Here is a 14,997-nt window from a genome sequence, read left to right as displayed (position 1 = left end):
AGAGTAGATGGATAGTTGCATGGTGATATTAGTGGATGTTTGATAGGAATCTATAACTAGGCCACTAGCATCCTAGCAGCTTGCTAGGAAGCCTTGCATGGTAAACTAGTATTTTCCCTTGAATCATTGCAACTTTTGAGGTAGGGCCGCTAATAAATTTTCATCAGATTCGATCCCCGTCCATTTGCTAATCTTTCCATTCATGGGAGCAGGAATAGAGCAACAAGTAGTTTAGTAATGGAGTTCATTCTTAGAAGTTAGAAAAGGAGAAGCATCATTGGTAGACACACCCTCCATCACCATCAACATCATTTGGCACTCATATACTTTACAAAACTATCATCATCACCATCACACCAAAAGTTCAAGTTATCCTTGAATGAACAACGTAAGGCCGCCTATGTGATTACCAGTAAATCACATTGATATAATTGAGTTAGTATCCACAGGTGTAAGGAACATTAGAGTTTTTCTCATGTCTTCATGAGTATTACTTTTCAAGAGAGGGATTGAGTGTTTGACATTCCATGTCCAGTATTCAATCGCTATATGTTATGTAGTGGTACAAAACCGACCTCAACATTATCTGGCGCTAGGAGGGCAGAATTGAAGTTCTAAATTGTATAGGAAGGGTGAACTAGAATTCATTCTTGGAGCAACTTTGAAATTAGAAGCATTATTGCCTCCATCGTCGTGCCCTCAACAGAAGTCTGTGAGATGACATCACTTAGTGGAGAGTCATTCCAATTTAGGAGCTCTAGGAGGCACTCCCCCAAGAGCAAGTGTCGAATCTTGATCTCTCCTTAAGAAGGAAGTACTAAATAGGAAATAGGATTTGTGCTAAATTTCTAATATATATATATATATATATATATATATATATATATATAATGCTTAGATAACATTTTTTATCATAAGTATTGGAGAAGTAACATTATTGCAAGATTCATTAGACTGGAGATTGTGGAATTTATCCAACCAATAACCAGGGACATTACAATGATTGTGATGGGCCTACTCATATGTACATCACGAGGAAGTAATAACTTATCACCTGAAGGTTGAAAGATTAATATCAGATTCAGAGGGAGTCCGAAAAACATCCTTGGGTGAAGAGAGTCTCAAAGGAATTAACTACAAAACCTGACTTCCCAGAATCATTGTTTAGAGGGAGAATATTTGAGGTGCAATCCTTTGTGAATGATATCTTCTCTATGAGGAAGAAGTTCTAAGTAAAATTTCTTGTGATGTATTCTTCTCTATGAGAGAGACTTGAGATGAAAGCCCTTGTACCACCCCCTCTAACTTGGTTCATAGTGGTTACTATTTTGCATATGATATGTAATGAAAGGTGATGATCTTTCATTGACATATATAGACAGAAGGTAACCATTATAAGGTGACGATCTTATAAATAATAGACCTGTTATCATGACAGACTTCATTAAGTTGTTGTCCTAAAGTGTTGGAAGTCATGATAACAAACGTATCAACCAGAAGGTAACCATTGTAAGATGACGACCTTATCAATAGTTGATCTAGCTCCTAGCACCAAAATGTATTGGAGCAAGTGTTATCATGGTTCTTTGGGCCAAATTTTGCCGGACACCATGAAAATCAATTTGTTATGGTTCTTTGGGCCGGATCTTGCCAGACACCATAACTTAAATCTATCATATACCACACTTAAGGTGGTGTTCAAATCTTGTATTATAATTCCTTTAACTCTCTCTTTGCTAAAGAGGGAGTATTGAGAAATTTAGCCACATAGTGAATTAAAGCAAATTTCATATGTAATATATGTTAATATATATATATATATATATGTGTGTGTGTGTGTGTGTGTTGATGGATTTATGTTGATAATCTTAAATATACCATTCTAGGAATATCATACTAAGATGATACCTCTTCATATACTTAAGAGCATGTGTTCTATATCAATCCTCCCTAACTAAGAGGGAGTGTTAAGATTATAGCTATAGTCGAATTGATTTAATCTTAACATACAATTTTGATATAATATATTATATATAATATTATAATTATTATATGTATATATAAAATTATAAATATATTTTATATATATTATATTATATATATATATATATCAAAGAAACATGAATCGGAATCGGATCAGAATCGGCAACGCCGAATCGAATCGTGAATCGGCAATGAATCGGCAAATTTGAAAAAACCCTTTAAATTTAAAGATTTTAACAATTTAAAACTTATTTCATGCACCCTTTATTGAATATAACTTAAGCACACTATAACATCATCAAATAGAAGTTAAAACTTAACATACATAAACATGAAACATAAAATCCATCACATACGTAACTATGTTATCTAAGATTCTAAAATGTAAATTGTAGGCTAGCTGAAGTAAATAGAAATCAAATGATCATAATGATTTAAATCATAGAATGTATGTAAGATGATCCATAAGACATCAAATCATAAATTTATGTAAGAATCTAAGATGAAGATCCATGAAAGTTTGAAACTTTGAAACATATGTCTATCAATGATTCAGTATCAATATCTGTAAACAAAATATAAAAACAAGGCTCCAGCTCAAGTCTCAGGCTCATAGTCATCATCATCCTCAACATCATCCTCAAGCTCGGCTACAGCCTCAGCCTCAGCCTCTGAGTATCCAGTCTGCCTAGTAGCAAGGCGTCTAATGTAGGTCCTAGAGGACTGTCGAGCCATATCTCCCGCATATAAGATGGGCTCACGAATGTCGCTAGGGCCTGTGTCTGTGCATGCACGTGTGCGTCTACCAATGCCTGAAGAACGTGCTCTAGCTGCCTCAGCCTCTATATCCACCTAGTCAATCCACGCACAGTCTTCCTCAGTGAAGACTGGATCTACAACCTCTGTGAGCCACTCTGATTCTGGATCAATCTCCTCCAGAATGATCGGAGAGGAGTCAGTGCCCAAAATCTGTCTGATCCTAAGACGGAGGTTGTAATGAACGAAGACAAGATCATTCAACCTCTGCACTGTCAACCTGTTTCTCCTCTTCGAGTGGATGTGCTCGAACATGGACCAACTGCGCTCACATCCAGAAGCGCTGCTTGGCTGACTCAGAATACGAATGGCAATTTTTTGAAGTTTTGGGGTTGTGGCCCCAAACATTTGCCACCATCTATCTGAAATAAGGGAAAATAAAAATAATTAGTCTCATTTACAAATTACAAATTACAAGTTAACTCTAAAATTACATAATCAACTTTAAGTTTAGAATCTAGATTCATGAACATTGAATATATTATTTAATTTTTACCTGGCTGTATTGTTTCCCGAGCATCTATGGCTACCCTGCTAGAGAAAAGTGGCCCTTCTTTATTATTGAACTTATCAAGCTCAATAATTGCAGCACTGCTATCCTCATCAGTACTCAACCTCTGGATCACTGTATATAATCCGGTGAGAACCTCCTCATCCGCCTTGAAGTCAGGACGGAAACGAAATGCCGAATTCAAAAAGTAAGTTGCTGCATGGATGGGTCTGTGGAGCTGATTCTGCCATCTCCTATCAATGATGTCCCAAATAGGGGCATACTTCTCCTGCACTCCTCCATACTGAGCTCTAATGGCCTCCTTGGCCCTATCCATGCCCTCATATATGTAGCCCATAGAGGGCTTCTCCCCATCAGCAGTTCGTAGGAGAGATACAAGAGGCTCAGTGGCCTACATATAAAGTAAAACATAAATTTGAGTCAAAACTTAAACATAGAATAATTCAATAATATAAGGTAAAACTAAATCATTAAACAATTAGCATAGTAAATTGTAAAATATTAAATGTTAAATTGCAATAAAATTACCTTAAGTATTTCTCTAGCAGGTTTCCAAAAACCATCATCATCAAATATGCAATCCACCACATCTATCCCTGCAGTGGTCGTAGCATAGGAAGATGAAATCCACTCCCGCCCAACAAACATGCTCCTCAAATCATCCCTTGATGTCAACAAGGACTGCAAGGTGATGAAATTCGAGGCAAACCTCGTGATCCCTGGACGAGCTAACTCTTTGTCTCCTGTGTACTTCCTCATTGTGCTAAGGACAAATGAATGATTATAAATAAACTTACATATGTTTTTTGCCCTTTCCACACATGACTTGACCCACTCAAGTTTGCCAATTTCCTCCAACATGAGGTCAAGGCAGTGTGCTGCACAAGGGGACCAAAATATGGTGGGGTGCCTCTCCATCAAAAGTTTGCCTACAACAATTTTAAGATAATTAGAAATTCAAATTTCAAACATGTTAGAACTTAGGAAACTTAGAAATTCTAAGTTAGAATTAGAAAAAGTTCAAAATTCAAATAAATTTATTTTCAAAACTTAAAAAGTTAAAAGTTTACCTGCAGCAACATAACTTGCTGCATTATCCGTCACCACTTGCACCACATGTTGTTCCCCCACCTCTGCTATAACTTCCTCAATAACCTCACATAAGTATGTGGCGTTTTTTACATGAGCAGAAGCATCAATGGATTTGAGGAACATGGTATATCCTACAAGTAACAAAACAACGAATTATAATTACTATTAGCAATCAACAAATCAAAATTTGAAATAGTCAATCACGATTCAAAATTATGTATGTAGGAAAGTAGAATGATCAATCACCTCCACAGGATACAAGAAAATTGAGGAGTGTTCTTCCCCTCCTATCTGTCCAACCATCAGTCATGATGGTGCAACCCTTTTCGATCCACTCCTTTCGGTTGTCCTCAAGCTCATGCCTCATATCCTCAACCATTTCCTCCATGAGGTATCCACTCAACTCAGCCTCAGTTGGGACTTTAAACCCCGGACCACAAATGGTAACTGCATCTATCATGTTCTGCCAATAAGGAGTCCTGTCACAAATAGATAATGATATTGATTAGAAATTTAGATGTCAAAAACTAAAATCATAAAACAAGTAGATATAATTAAAGTTTTACTTTTACTTTTAACTTTAACTTTGAAGATAACAAAGAAAAAAGAATCAATTACCTGGCTGCAATAAATGGAATGTTGCAAAAGTACCAGAATTTGCAAATCTCTTTTCTGGCAGCATCATGAATCTCCTTGTTCAAACCCATGCCCTCAAGCGTGGGTTGGGAGCCAGGAGTAGTGCGGGGCACAAAGTAACTATCCATTCTGCTTTTCCGCACTCTAGGCCGCAATAGGTTGGTGTTGGACTCTGTCTCAGTATGAGACCGACTACCACTAACACTCACATGAGCACTAGCACTAGGATGAAAAGGAGGCCTAGAAGAACCCTCCCCAACACAACCTAAGGATGCGGAAGCTGATGCAGATGCACTTGCAGATGTAGATGCGGTTGCGGATGTGGGAGCACGGGAGCCAATACCTCTTAACCCTTCAAGTTGCATTTTCTTAGTCAACTTGTCTTGTTCAATTTTTTCTAATGCCACTAAACAAGAGCGTTTTGCCTCAACGGTTTGTTGAGTGCAAACTGTGACGTCATGGCCAGGTATGCCAGCAATGTGGTATTTCAATCTATAGATACCTCCCGAATTTATTTTTTCTTTGCAAAATATACATTTTGTTTGATATTTGGTTCTCCCAGGAAACTCTTCATTATATTTCCAGCATTCATCTTTTTTACCCATTGTGGAAATTGGAAAATGAAAGCAAAGGGCTGCTGCAATAAAAAAATTCATGTAAAAAATCAAAGTTTGCAACTAATAAACAAAAACTACAAAACAACAAACCCTAGTTTGCAATTTAGTAAAACTAAAAATAAAAAACATTCAAGATTTGCAAATGAACACTAAAAAAATTTAACAAAAAATGCATACTACACTAACATGCAAAAAAAAAACCAACACTTACCTCTTGCAAATGAGTTGAGGAGTGTTGATATTGACTCCTTAATGCTCCCAATGCAATTTATGGCCTCCCCAAATGGACTTCTGATCTCTTTGGTGCTCTTCCTTCTTGCCGGTTGGAAACCTATGGATTCTCTTTTCTCTTCTTCTCTCTCACTCTTCCTCTCTTCTACTCATACTAAGCAAATAGAAAGCTCTTTAGGGTTATAACAAAGAGGAAAGTCAACTTAGAAAGCAAATAAAACATGTGTTTTTTTTTTTAAATTGAACTTTCTATCCTTGCTGCCGCGGCCGATTTCTGGAGATTCACGATGGCGATTTTGGCGATTTTTGCCATGAATCGCCGATTTTGGCGATTCAGGCGATTCACAAGAAAAAATCGCCACCAGCGATTTCCGATTCCAAAAAAATCGGGAGCCATGAATCTTATCGCGATTTCGGCGATTTCGGCGATTTCATGGCGATTTTTGGAACTATGATATATATATATATATAAATATATATATATTATTATATATTATTGTTATTTCCAAAATTTGCACCCTAATTGCTCTAAGTCCTGAAACCCTCAGCAATTTTGGAGAATCATTGGATCAACCAGAGGTTATGGGTAACCTATGACTTGATTGAACCTCTGGATTCTAGGCCGGTTCCTATCTGATATATCTAATATCTCACCTATGCTAATGAAGACGTGAAATTTGTATGGAAAAGGGTAAAGAGGTAAGCTTTAAAATGGAAAACCTAAATGATGAAAACTAAGGTGATACACCATATTAATAATGCAAATTATTGTTATACTTGTAACACAATGAATGATTTCAATAGAGTCACGAAAACACAGCTTGAAAGAACTGTTGATCCACACAAATATTTTAAGAGAAGGTTAAAATATGAACATACGAAAAGAAATAAATCACAATCAAATATATCACCAGGTAAACACAACTCAAAACCTATGAACAACAAATATCAGACACGGAAGATGAAAAAAGAGACATTACCCAAGAGGTTTAAAAATAAAACACAACTAAATAACAGCAACCGCCACAAAGCATACAACCAAATCCTTTACTCCAAAAGCTGAATCCAATGAAAATTGTATTACGATCAAAGGCCCAAATAACAATATCTTTGCATAATAGCTCAGAAAAATTATTTTAAAAAAAAAAAAAACAAAAAACAAAACAAAACAAGAAAAAGATGCTAAGGACGAATATCACATGCACATCTCTCTCCTCTCAAAATCTGAACCTCTTCTCTATAAACAAGAGGGGTATATAACAATAACGAAACAACACCACCTTCCACAAAATCAGGAAGTGAGGGTCAAAATCTAGAGAAGACTATTTACAAAAATAGCCTAACAGATCCAAAAACATGCCACATGCACTCCATACTGTGCCTTGACCCAATACACATGTAGACAAGTCCAAGAAGACTCTATAAGTGCCAAAAACCGCTCCATAATTGACTCCAAAGTCATGAGTTTGATCTACGAGTCTAAAAATAGCAATTGAAACGTTACCCTCAAATTTAGGCATTTATGAATACAACTCCCTCTTTTCAACACTTAGTCTAAAAATAGCCTAATCAACCCTTTACTATTACTTGTATTTTTAAAAATTATCGTTATTAAATAGTTTATTCATATTTTATCAATCAAAAATAATAATATTTACACTTCAAACAAAATAAAACAACAATAATAATAAGTTACTAATAAAAATAATAACAAAGACTTTAAAAGTTAAGTCCTATACTATTATTCTAATTAATAATTTATATCATTCTCCTAACCCACGCAAATATGCAAACCTGAAAGTATATTGTGTTAAATTTGATAAGGAAAAGATAACAAAAACTTTAGCATTTTAGTCTTTCTTCATTTGATCGATGAAAGGGGAAGAGAGAAGGGATAGGGCTTGTAGAAACCCTAGCCGCACCATTCTAGGTTCTACGAGTTTGTCTGCACTTTGCTCTTGGTTTTGTTTCATGCTGTAAATGCTCGTGTTGAGGCCTTGTTGCTTGGTCGTCTCCATGCTCTACTTCACGTGGTTGCTTCCTCTCATCCGCCCTTCTTGGAATTGGTAGCTTCATCTCCATGTCGTGATTACTATTGGGTTTTGTAATGTCGTTTTCTGCTGTTATAGCTGTGACTTTGCTTCATTTCCATGACTCGTAGCTCGACGTTTGTGCATATTTCTTGGCTCCTTCTTGGTTACTCAATTTCATGACTCATTTCTCTGCTGGGTTGTTTGTCGTGAGTCATGATGTCCTGGTTGATGTCGTGACTGCTGTTATGATCTGGATTTTTGACTATGGAGGACTTTGGCTGGCTTGTTATTCATTTCTACTTGTAGTGAGCCATTTTAGTCATGGGTCTTGGCTAGGTCTTTGATCTTGCACTTCTTTTCTGATCTTTTCTTGTCGTGGCTGTTGTATCTCCATTTCGTGAGTGCTTGTGGCCACCATTAGCTACGGCTTGCTGGGTTTTATTGAGGTTTTGCTAGATATTTCTTGGTCGTGAGTGCTAGTTACTCCTGTCTCCTGCTATGGTGGTGTTTTGTTATTGTCTTTTATCTCTCTCTCTATGTCTACATGTCGTGGCTCTGTTGTAGCTGTGTCATTTGCCGTAAGTGTATGTTTTGTTGGATATTTCATGGCTTCATTCTGCCGGTATGGAAACTGTTAGCCTTAATGGGTAAGAACATCTTTTGCATTTATATACAGCAAATACTTTGATTCTATAACTCACGTATTCCACTCAAGTAGTAAAGATTATATGAAAATATGTTTATGAATTTCAGATAGTTCTGAATTGAATGAGGGTTTTCGGGTTCATTTGATACAGTCCTTCAAATTGCTTACATATCTGAATATACCTTTCTATTTACCTGTATTTTTGATGGAGGGTTTAGACCTGCAAGGCACAAGGGTTTACCTGTATTTTTATATTACCAGCTGAAATGAATTGAGTGAACACCTTGAAAGCATGGACATTTACTCATATTCTTATTTAAATCTGTGTTTGCTTATTTGCTTATTACTCTTGTAGTTGTACACTTTCATCTCTTTTACTTTCAATGCAATATAGAACGTTCTTTTTACTAATGCTTTCTCAACTTTGACTGGCTGAAACATATTTTGTTTTTAAAAAAATTGAGCACGTGTTGTTTGAGAAAAAAAAAAATTATATATACCAATCTGGTTTGAAGAAATTAATTCTGCCTTTAACTAACCAACTTTGGTCGTTGTGTTCCAACCCCCTTTCTGCTCTTTTGCTTGCGTGTCCTTTTCTTTTCTGTTGTTTGGCTGATATTTGGAAAATACCGGTACAATGCGTTAACTTTCACTTGTTTCACTTTGTAACAACAACGGTTCCAGTTTACATTCTATTTATGTTCTTAACCTCCTTTTGCTGTTGTTACCCTTCTAAACTTGATTGACTGATTTCTCTATTCACTGCTCATTCTTTTCCCTCTGCCTGTAGATTCTTAAACTAAAAATTCCATATGCTCCATTCCAGCACCACTCCTTATGAACTTATCTGATTTTTAATCCTTAAATTGATGAGAAAACAAGCATTCTTTGATGGAACTATTATTTACATTTATCCATATCCATATCTTCTGTAGCTTTCACTTTTCAGCATGCTTGTATTGCTCTTTGCTGCAACCTGATGTTTTCAACCCTATTACTCCATCTAGAACAAAAGGTTTCAAGCCTATTCGATTTCTCCCTTTAGTGCTTTTGCTTTTCTATTAACATGTTTGTTTCCTGTACAGTGTGATCATAACAGATTGATCATAACACTATACAGGAAAACATATGTCATGATTGTTTTCCTTTTGCTAGTAGATATTCTTGTTTTATGGAAAAATATGTAGCATGACAGGAGTATGAAAGTTGAGATGACGTGAGACACCAGCATTGCTTAGATACATATGTTTCTTTTGAATGTAGAGTTGGAAAGTTTAAAGAAGATGTGGTGCGAAGCAGCGAATGGGCAGAATCAAATGGATGCAGCGTTACCAGTCATTACAGACTGGTGCCCATGACCTTTCCTCTACTCTATCCTCTTCTTTCATATTATGCAATTTTTTATAGTGGGAATGTATATCAGCAAAGGGACTAGTCTTGCAGTCATTTTGTGTGAGAGATATTTACTTTCAGCATCTTTATTCACGCTTGTAAATATCAATTGTACCATCATGGTGAATAATACAAAGACATATATTATTTCAATATGAATGAAAAATGTTTCTTTTTTGCAATTCTGAGTCTAACTTGAAAGTGATAAACATGTATGCTTACTCCATTTGAACATGTGTGAAAATTGTATACATGTATACTATATATAATACATATGTTATATTGTGATTTATATTGTTAATATATTAATTAATAATGATTAATCATACAGACATGTCTCTTCATGAGACATGTCTCCTACTCTTATATTTATAAGAGATTAGGATCTGCATTTGGAACACACCTATAACAATGGCAGTGTAATTACATTTGCAAAAACCGATCCATGTTATTCAACAGTCAAAACGTATGTATTGCTGATGAATATCAAATAAATTATGGAATAGAAGCAGATTTTACAGCTCAATAACAGAGCTTAATGTGCTGATAATAAACAGCTCAGTGTGAAATTCTTTTTGAGCTCATTTGTTAGGCTCTTAATGAAGGCCTCACAAGCAAGAGACATTACTAAGAGCAGCATTCTAAGATGACTCAGATTTATGTACTTTTAAATAAGACAGATGTAGAAAATACGACAAATCTTGAAAGTATAACAGCAATCAACCATTGCACTGTTGTAAAATTCTGCTGTGATTTATTAAACAATAAACATTTGAACAAACTATTCATGAAAAGCTCACTGATGAAACAATGCATACACTAGTATATACTACGGAAAAATATTTGGGATTTTATCAAGGCACTTGTCTACTATATATCGGTGTATTACCAGCAACAACTGGAACTCATAAAATTAATTCAAAACCACAGGGCCATATTCTTAAGGTTCAGGTAAGTCAAAACTTAATCTAGAATGAAAATGGTTAGAAAACCTATAAATGATATTTATATGTCTTCACATGAGCAACCATGGCTCAGATATATTTAATGAAAACCTCTCATTATAGCTTATAGATGAAATGGGCACAATAATTTTAATGTTTACCATAGCTGAGTAAAGCCTATATCAAGACCAGTAGGGTCATATGAAAGTTACAATTTTTAGTAGAGTGGCGAACCAGGACTGCACATTCAACGTGCCTATTCAAGAGCTCTTGGCCAAGGTGATGTGTTGCTCAGAAAGCGTATGTCTATTCATAAGATCTGGCTACACCCTTGAGTGAGTGAGACCATACTAGATAAGGGTTTACCTAGAGAGTGACCAACTAGAATAGTGTAGGGTAAGCCCACTAGAGCTCAGATGGAATTTGGTCCATCGGATGTTACATCCTCAAGCAGGGCAGGGTGACTCTCCACATGGAGAATGCACGGGGAACCAAATGGTTTGTGGCTGGAGATAGAGGTTTCAAACTTTACTTCAATAATTGTTACCAAATGGTTTGTGGCTGGAATCTTTACTTCAGGTTTCAAACTTTACTTCAATAATTGTTACAGCTCTTGTTTTGATTTCAGCTATCAGTAGCAATAGTGATAAACTACATTCAGTTTAAAATTACACTTGAGGTGCTTTCTGCAGTTATGAAATGTTGTTGATTTAGAAATTGATGATCATCTCTCGCACTTTAAAAAAAAAATATTGCTATCTATTCTATGTAGATTTGATTAAATTACTTACCTATATTTAGATTGTATTATTGCAAAGTCACTTATTACAAATCTATTACAAAAATAGTGAGAACTAAATGTTACAAATCATTTTACAATACATCCTAGGTACCTTATAGGATGTTTTCCAAGGGTGTTGGAACCATGTCATAGAATTTACAAGGTAGATGGCACCTTAATCCTAACGGGTTCAATGTTAATGTGTATTTCTCCATCAAATGTGAATTTGTTGGCATGCCCCCACTCTCTTTAGTAATTTAAATATGGAATTAACAGCTTCTCGTACCATAAGCCTACTCAGAGCCATGATAGAAAAAAACCACCTAACCCCATCCCATCACGCCTCACTGCCCCAACTTCCTTGCCTATTCTTCCCTCCCCCTCCGAGATCCACCAAATCTCAGAATACTAGATAAACCAAAACTCAAATACGACTAATATGAAGGCAATCTTGAATTAACTAAATTGCTAAAATGGAATGTAATTGAACTGCAAATCAGCAAACACAAACTGTTAGGGTTTTCCTAAGTTGTCAGTGGGAGTTGTTCAAGCATTGTTACAAGTACAAGAACCAAGTAGGTCAGTACATGCAATGGTTTTTTGCCCTTGGTTACTTGTGTGTGTGTACAAAAACTTTGAAGAAATATACAAAATTGTAATACTAAAAATGTTTGATAGTGTGATAATTCATCATTGATCAATAACAAATGTCAAATGGTAGTGATAAAGAGTAATATTAAATGCCAATTGATAGTTAAATATTTTATATTACCTTTATTAATTGGCATTTAATAGTAATAATTTTACTTGTCAAAGTTCTTGATTCTGGTCTCCATTTCCAGACCCCCTCATGGTAATCAAATTTCTTGTAGAACATGAGATCCCACTAACTAGTGGCAGTTTGGGAGTGGAGACCCTAATGGGTTTAGAGGGCAGCGTTGATAAGCTTTTAGGGGCAATTTAGGGTTTTTTGGATGTAAAAAGGAAGTCGAAAGTTCTTTTTTGATGGAGAAATTGAAATTAAAATTGAGCCAAAGATATATAAAAATTGCCCAAGTAAATTGCTATGAAAAGGAAATAAAAAGACAATTATTGTTAAAATTAATATTCCCCCTTTTCGTGTTGGCACTTCAAGGAGTGGATACCACCTCCTCAAGTGGCAAGGTCACCACATCAAGGAGTGGATTCCACTTCTTCAAGTGGCATTAACATATCAAGAAGTGGATTCCTCCTCTCATCTGGCAATCAACAAATCAAAGGAGTGGACTCCACCTCCTCAAGAAGCAAGGTTGCAACATCAAGGAGTGGATTCCACCTCATCGTGTGGCAAAGAAAGAAAGAAATCTTTATTGGACAAAGGGAAACAACTTGAGTCAAAGGATTTAATGAGGGAAGGTAGAAGTAATGCAAAAATGGAGAGGTAAGAGGCCTTAACCAATCACCAAGGCCTTAAAATCAAACACATGGTCCATGCTATGTATGTGCAAGCCCGAGTTCGATCCAAATGGTGCTAGAATAGATCCTAATCACCAAACGATGGCTCTTATCTCGAGACTAGAGCCTAAAATGGATGCAAAGCAGGCCCAATACAGGGCCTATGGGCTCTAAATTCAAAGAAAAGGCCCCTAAAATCAAATGTATGGGCCCTGTATGGATAGCGTGTGGCCTTAAGAGGATGGTTTGTGGGCCTAAATCTGAAAGGATGGGGCCTAAAAATGAGAAGTATGACCCCCAAGATGAAACATATGGACCTGGCCTAATCAGACCAGGCCCTAGTTTGATGAAAATAGAGAGACAAGTAGTTACAAAACTGTCATGACCCTAAAACAATTCTCTAATTCATTAACAGACATTGAGGATGTAGTATAAATACTTGAAATAATAAAGATTTAAAGAAATACAACTATTGAATTTAACTGAGTTTATATGTAGATGAATAGACATATAATTAACATAACCTTAGTGACTTCCTTACAAATTCTTATAAAGTGATAGATGATTCCATCAATATGAAGTGACATGACACTTGACAAGAGAAATGGATCCTACTTGTAACAATTAATATAAAACGTTGTGTTATTTCATTTTGATTATAGAAAACAAAAAATTTGAATGTCATTGTCCATATGAATATTTGGAGAAAAATAAAATGATTCATAATGTTATGAATCAAATAGATGGGCACCAACCATATAATTTATTCTCCTCCTTACTACAAAATACTTTTTATAGTCACAACATATATTAATTAATATCATATTTAGTACTTTAATTAGATCTTCTATTAAACTAAGGTGGACCTATTCAGCTATATTCTTATTATATATTTTAGCGGTTAATGTGGTTGAGATTGAATATCAAGGAGGAGATGCGTGATGTAAAATTTTGATACAATAAAAATCTAGTATAAAAGAAACAATACGATGGAAAGAATTGAGTTTAAATCTAACTAGATACACTAATACATGAGAAACTCTTACCTATTCTCTTCTTTAACGTCTCAGCTAAGAGCGGCCCTTGGGGAGACATGAAACCCAACAAGATTAATAAAAGAAAAGCTTTAACCTAACTATTACTTTTTCCATAAATTTCAGTATAATCTATCATTAATAGGGAATCAGGATGATGTCAAGGGAATGGGATGGAATTACGGCCTTCACTACTAGGGGTGGCATTCCTCCAATCATGCTATTCCATGATGCAACGTCTCTTGAAGACATCCTAACAAATAGTTGATATACCTGGAGTGTGCTTCTACATTTATCCATCCATCTCTAACAGAACTCTCAACGACCACATTTTTGGGAGAATTTCGCAGAAATTTCTGGAAATGGAAAACTAGATAAGGAAAAAAACAGAGGTGGTTGAATGGGAAGCATTATTCTGGTTTTAGGCACGACCTCTGACAATTATGAATTATATATGCAAGCTTGAAAAGGACAAGAATACAGAGAAAGGGCTGTATTCTGGAATTTGCAGGTCTTAGGAATGAAATGTACAGAGTGAGGTTTTGTATCTTACCAGGTTCTAGACTTTTATTCTTTTTCTTACTCAAAAACAAAATTACTTTAATTTTACTGATAAATTCATTCAAATTTGTTTTATTTCTATTATACAGTAAGAATTGACGATTATGTTAAGTTACCAATTTACCGCAGGTTGAGATTCAGTTGTAGAAATTATGTTAGTATCCTATGAACTAAAAGCTGTAGTGATGTGTAATGATAGTTACAAGGTATAAAGATGATAACATTGTTTGAAAGATTCTTTTAAATCCTTTTCAATAAATCCATCTGAACATATATTATGATTATG

At 35.5% G+C, this 14,997-nt stretch overlaps 2 protein-coding genes across 2 annotated transcripts in view; both read right to left on the bottom strand.

The window, feature by feature from the left end:
* Positions 1–14,997, bottom strand: part of LOC149578283 (uncharacterized) — a 91,445-nt gene that overhangs the window by 59,811 nt on the left and 16,637 nt on the right. The gene's annotated exons all lie outside the window — the stretch shown is intronic.
* Positions 2,390–6,315, bottom strand: LOC149578284 (uncharacterized). Its single transcript, XM_089828079.1, has 6 exons — positions 5,021–6,315; positions 4,649–4,881; positions 4,381–4,533; positions 3,839–4,239; positions 3,296–3,701; positions 2,390–3,161 (listed from the first exon to the last, which is right to left on the bottom strand). Exons 1-6 carry the CDS (start codon positions 5,692–5,694, stop codon positions 2,836–2,838), a joined length of 2,193 nt encoding a protein of 730 aa, XP_089684205.1. The 5' UTR covers positions 5,695–6,315; the 3' UTR covers positions 2,390–2,835.

The sequence above is a fragment of the Cupressus sempervirens genome, chromosome 1, assembly GCF_028749045.1.
Source record: "Cupressus sempervirens isolate cs-2001-9-10 chromosome 1, ASM2874904v1, whole genome shotgun sequence".
Classification (NCBI taxonomy): Eukaryota; Viridiplantae; Streptophyta; class Pinopsida; order Cupressales; family Cupressaceae; genus Cupressus; species Cupressus sempervirens.
The sequence above is the reverse complement of the archived record's forward strand: the minus strand, read 5'-3'. Positions and strand labels throughout refer to the sequence as shown.